General features: G+C 52.1%; 1 protein-coding gene across 1 annotated transcript in view; it reads left to right on the top strand.

The window, feature by feature from the left end:
- The first annotated feature begins 1204 nt into the window (after positions 1-1204).
- LOC147708415 (uncharacterized) overlaps positions 1205-6000 on the top strand; it is a 44190-nt gene continuing 39394 nt past the window's right edge. The window contains exon 1 of the mRNA XM_086925341.1: positions 1205-1338. Within this exon, the coding sequence (XP_086781467.1) occupies positions 1296-1338 (43 nt within the window). The 5' untranslated portion in view covers positions 1205-1295. The remainder of the gene's footprint in view (positions 1339-6000) is intronic.

Below are 6000 nucleotides of genomic sequence, written 5' to 3'. Positions count from 1 at the left end.
GGAGGAATGCAGGCGCAGTGCTCTGGTTGAGTGCTTTGTTTACCAGGTAAGGGTTTTTGAGCACCAGGGTTGTCGACACTACATCGTCGGGCATCGTTGGTGAATGTGTAGCGTGCCCGTAACATGCGCTCCGCCGGGCTTAACGTGAGGTATTGAGTTAACTCCCCAAGTCGAGGTATGTGTAGGTCGTAGGTCCTGCATGAGAGCGATTAACGCAATCTTGGGCAAGTGCAGCTGGGCAGTTCCGTCCCGTAAGGGTACACTAGTGCCGCCATGGTCGCAGGTTTCAACATGAATGGGTGATGCCTGTGAGTACACCGCAGAGCCTTGCCTGGTGGCACATGGGCCTGATAATGCATGGGCATCGACTGCAATCCACCATCCGTGCTGTTTGCACGTAAGGGACTCCCGAACAGCTCAGCAGGGGCCCGTGTTGAGTACAGACCCTCGCACGGGGCATCAGTAATTTTCTTGCTGATTTCTGCCAGGGGGAACAATTGAGAGGTGTAGTGAGTGCATGTAGTTCATTGGTGGAACTTGCGGAATTGAGCTTTTGTTGCTACCATCTTTTCTTCTGTAGCTCTTGATGTTTGCGAGTTTAATGTACAGCTTGCTCATAGGTAAAAAAGGTAAAGACACATTTTTAGTTCCTGATTCGCAGGGCGTACCAGGCTTAACTCGCCATACAAAGGTGTGTAGGGCATCGTAGGTATATCTGTGCGTAAATGAATGCAAGACGAGGTTGGGCTACAGCGCAATTTGATGTCAATACTTTTAATTTCAGAACAGCTATGCTGCTCATGGTAAGTATTGCTTATTCATTTCATGTTCGGTTTCACTTCCAATATTTGTGATGCATCCGGTTGGAGTAGCACTCCTTGAAGCTTGATCATGGCCTCCTTAGCTCTGTTGGCGGCTTCTTTAATGATGATGGATTCAACCCAGATCTGTGACAGGGCGGACTCTGACGCTGCAAGGGGGCAAACCGGACCTACCACCACTAAGGAGACTGCCATACCTGCCGCACCAGCCGCTCCTGGTGTCCTGACGCTGTTGGTCTCCCCTGCCGCCGCCGCCACCATCACTGCACGGCCGCAGAGGGAGGAGACTACAGCTCCCAGACTGCTTTGCGGCTGCACCACCCACTTCCGCCCCGTAGCGCGCCCGGAGGCGCTTAAAGATCTGAAGCTCCCTCCAAGTCGCTGACGCGCGCGGGCGGCGCTGGGCAAAGCCCGGGCAAAGGGCGGGCCATCCGAGGACGGAGGAGGACGGGACGGGCCAGGTCACTAACCTCTATGGATCCGGAAGTGCCTATGAACACCACTGGACAAATATCGGGTCAGTACAAAGGAATAATCTTTGAAAATTAAGTAACGGGCGACCCTGTGAGTCACCACTGGGACTAGAGACGCTTGGGAGAGATAGTGGACAGCTGTAATTGCCTGGACATTTAGTTGTGCAAAGTGTTCTGAACCCGGGTAAGCCCTTGTTGCCCCACTTACTAAATTCTAATAGCACACTGATATGGCAAGCGCAGTGCAAACAAGGTCGTCAAAACTACCTAAGTGTACTCCCCCGGATCCCTCAAAAAGTAGTAAATCTTCGCGCAAGAACTCATTGTCCACAACTTCTTGGTAAGCAAGAAAGGCCACTTTATTAAGACAGGTGTAGGCAAAACATCTCTCAACATATTTTGATTATTTATTTATTAATACTCAAATCCTTCAGCTCACTGAGCAACCCTGATAAGAAGTCAACCCCCCACCAAATAAAACCTAACAAACCCAGGCAACTGAATCCTGTACTATCCCCTCCTGTCCTTTACCTGCCCTTTGGGGATGGACCAACCCGCTCCAGGCTGCCCACCCCCCACTAAAAACCGCCTACAAAAGAAAAGAGTACAACCTGTCTTAGCGTGGCAAACCTAACAACAAAATTACCTAAAGCACAATCGCAAGAAAAAAGGCCTAAGAGACAAAAGAAGGGAGGGTGGGTGGGGCAAAACAAACTCCGCTGTCCGCCTCCCGCCAAAAAGCCCTCTCTAAACCCTGCCCTGGCCCTATATATAGACTCTCTCCCTAATTAACCTCACCTGTGGCCAATCTGTCTGCGCGAACCTTCCCAGGGAGAGACCGGCTCGCGCACGGCTCTCCCTGGGTCCCCCCTCGCGCAAGAACTCATTGTCCACAACTTCTTGGTAAGCAAGAAAGGCCACTTTATTAAGACAGGTGTAGGCAAAACATCTCTCAACATATTTTGATTATTTATTTATTAATACTCAAATCCTTCAGCTCACTGAGCAACCCTGATAAGAAGTCAACCCCCCACCAAATAAAACCTAACAAACCCAGGCAACTGAATCCTGTACTATCCCCTCCAGTCCTTTACCTGCCCTTTGGGGATGGACCAACCCGCTCCAGGCTGCCCACCCCCCACTAAAAACCGCCACCCAGGAAAACCTTTAGAGTTTTCCTGCCCCACCAAAATAGCAAAGGAAACAACGCCCCAAGAACCACAACTGTACATCCTGAACTTTCGCGATCAAATCCGCAATTCAAAAGATAAAAGGACTGACCCATCTGAGAAAGGTGAACCCCATGCTCATGAAACAAGTGCCACTCAGAAACCTGTAAGGGAGGATGAGCCAAAATGAAAAATAGCATGCCAGTACAAAACAGTTGTATAGAGTGGTTCAGTGTCCGTGCTCTGCCCATAGCTGTGCGAGGTAGAGCTCCATTCCAGCGTAGACGTGGCACAAATGCCGTCCAGGTCACCATGGTGCTCGCCCATGCGCCGTGACGACGTCCGGATCCATCTGCATCATTCGTAACAAAGACAGACCAGAATAGAAAAAACCAGATCAGTTTCACCCAGTTGAAATTCTAGCAAGACTGGCAGACCCCCCCCCTCCCTCACCAAGCAGAGACAATATGGAACAATCCCCCCAACACAGTCCCCAATTACCATGCCAATACACTTCATGCGTGAACTGCTGAGACCAAGAAACCCCCCCAACAATATTGGCATTCTGCAGGGACTGCGGCCCATTGCAAAAGGAGCGACCAACAAACCAAACCCTCAGTTTAACTGTAACCATCCTGCGCAAAGGACCTAGGAGAAAAAACACATCAACAAAAGAAGGTGCACTACCGTCTGACAAATTTCTCGCAGCATCTCGACCTCCATCTCCCAATCCTGCGGGTCTGAGCCCAATCCCACACCAAACATGCAGCCACAGAACCACCCCAAACCTAAAAGAATGAGTGCTAAAGGGTAAAGGAGGCAACCCCAACCCCAAAAGTACCTTCCTGAAAAAACGGTCCACAACTGGGCAACAAAAAAGTGGGCTGGCATCCTCACCGGGAAAAACCCCGTACCCCACCCAGCTGATCCGTCTCAGGCCCATAGCCAAAGGCGCAATCCATACCCTTCCACAAACACCTCCGTACTGGACATGCCCGACCCGGAACGCAAACCCAAGAGTTCGGAAGCCCGAAACGCCTCAAAAGAACCATACAAAACAGAACCGAAACATAACGCACTCAAAAGCACCAGAACAGCAAGAAGGCAACTAGGAGAACATTTGCCGAAGTAAAGCAAAAGGACAGGCTGCCGCAGCCGCTTAGAACCAGCCTGTAGTCTACCCAAACCTTCCAAAAAACCTGTGCAAGCAAAAAACACCCCCCACCGGATCCCTCCCACACCTGAGCTGCCCATAAAAAGAAATCCCACCATGGAACCAGGGATAGTGGTGTGCGGAAAACCTCTGTCCACCAAGTGTAATGAAAGCCCCTAGAATATGTTGTGCTGTGAAAAAATATTCAGCTGCAGGCACCACAACGGAAAGACACAACAGCCGCAGCACACACAAATCCCTTGCACTTCGCCCGGGAAACAAATCCACAAATGCCAAATTATCAACCTGGAAGAACCCAGTCCTGTTCTGGGATTCCACGCCTCCGACGTACAGGGCCACCAGCAAATGGAACAACTCTAAAAATGCAACACTGTGACCCTGCCGCTGCAGTGAACGGACCAGCTTGCAGCGCACCAACGCCCCACCCAGAAGATGCCAAATCCCAGCAAGGTCAACTTCCAAGTTATTAACCACAACCTGGGAACTCTAGTTCGCTGACTGCAATTCATCCGACCCCTACCCTGCCGGGTCCCCCCGTAACCAATCGTGAAACCCCACCGCGAAGCCCCAGAGCAAGCGCACTGCTGCATCAAAGCCCAGAGAATCCTGCAACCACTGTTCCAAGACCGGGACCTTTAAAGGAGTAAGAGCACTTCGGGACAACCGAGAGAACTGGCCTCAGTCCCCTTGTCCCCCCCCCCCATTGAAATCCAAAAAGCTGTCCCAGGAAGCAGTGCGTGAAAGGGTACCTGCCCCCACATCGTGAACACATGTTTATACCTACTGTACTGTCAGGTGACACATGAACAACAGCAGCATACCAAATCCTGGATGTTCGTTTTACCCGACAAGTGAGAAACCAGGAGCATACCAATACCTGAAGAAGGCCATTGCATACGGTGGAGGATACCCTCTTCCTCCTGGGCCTTGTGGTGAGCAAAGTCCCCGTCCGCCCATGTGAAATGGCGGCATCGTCCCCTCGAGACTTATCATTCACAACAGAGTGCCGCACAGGCAGTGGTGTAATAGCAACTTCTTCCCCTACATGCTCATCCCCAATCCCAACAAGTACACGTAACTGGGAGACTCTCCCCTTGTCAACCAATTTCTGTCGAAACACCACAGAGTCCCCTTTGCCCGGCTTGCTGGATGAAGAGAAAACGATGAAACACGTGCCTTTGCGTGGTCCGCACTAGACTCCCGCAAAAAACGTGCCGTTGCGTGGTCCGCACGAGACTCCTGCAAAAAACGTGCCGATGCATGGTCCGCACGAGACTCCTGCAAAAAATGTGCCATTGCATGGTCCGCACGAGACTCCTGCAAAAAACGTGCCATTGCATGGTCCGCACGAGACTCCTGCAAAAAACGAAGCGAACCAGAATGCCCCGAAAACTCCCCTCCGAGTCATGACTGTCACAAGTGGAACTTCCACATCTCGTAATGCACCCACCTCCAGATCATCATCATAAACTTCCAGAATCAGTCCATCTGCATGCCCAGCATAAACCCCTGCCACTGGGCCAGTTGCCATCACTGACCATCGTGAAAGTGCCATAAGAAATGTTGTCATGGCGCACTGCGCCTCACACCCCAGAAGGGAAATCCGCTCCAGATCCCCCTCCTGCGCCCCCCCCCCCAGACTGAACCAATGCCCGTATAGGGTAATTTTAAGTACATGGTCTCGTCCCCTTCGTCATGAACCATAGGTGTAGTAGCATCCCCTGTCCGCCCATCCTGGACGGCGGTAGCGTCCCCTCCAGACTCAGCATGCCCATCAGCTTGCCGCACAGGCAGCGTCGCAAGAGCAACTTGCTCACCAACAGCCCCATCCCCAATCAATAGAGCGAAAGCTTGGACGGGGAGACTCTCCCCATAGTGCCACACCTACCACCAACCCCCCGTACCCGTAGGCAACTGCAGCAATGTCCGAAAAAATGCCAGAAAATCATCATTGCGCACTGCGCCTCACACGCCAGAAATCGAAAGCTCGGACGGGGAGACTCTCCCCATAGTGCCACACCCACCACCAACCCCCCGTATCCGTAGGCAACTGCAGCATTGTCCGAAGAAATGCCAGAAAATCATCATTGCGCACTGCGCCTCACACCCCAGAAATCGAAAGCTCGGACGGGGAGACTCTCCCCATAGTGCCACACCCCCCACCAACCCCCCGTACCCGTAGGCAACTGCAGCATTGTCCGAAAAAATGCCAGAAAATCATCATTGCGCACTGCGCCTCACACCCCAGAAGAGGAATCCGCTCCAGATCCCTCTCCTGAGCCACCTCCCCAGGTCGAACTGCCTCATGCGCAGTCCGCAACGTCCTCACAAAGAAAATTGACAACGACACTGCAGGCGGTAAA

The sequence above is a fragment of the Lissotriton vulgaris genome, chromosome 6, assembly GCF_964263255.1.
Source record: "Lissotriton vulgaris chromosome 6, aLisVul1.2, whole genome shotgun sequence".
Lineage (NCBI taxonomy): Eukaryota > Metazoa > Chordata > Amphibia > Caudata > Salamandridae > Lissotriton > Lissotriton vulgaris.
The sequence above is the reverse complement of the archived record's forward strand: the minus strand, read 5'-3'. Positions and strand labels throughout refer to the sequence as shown.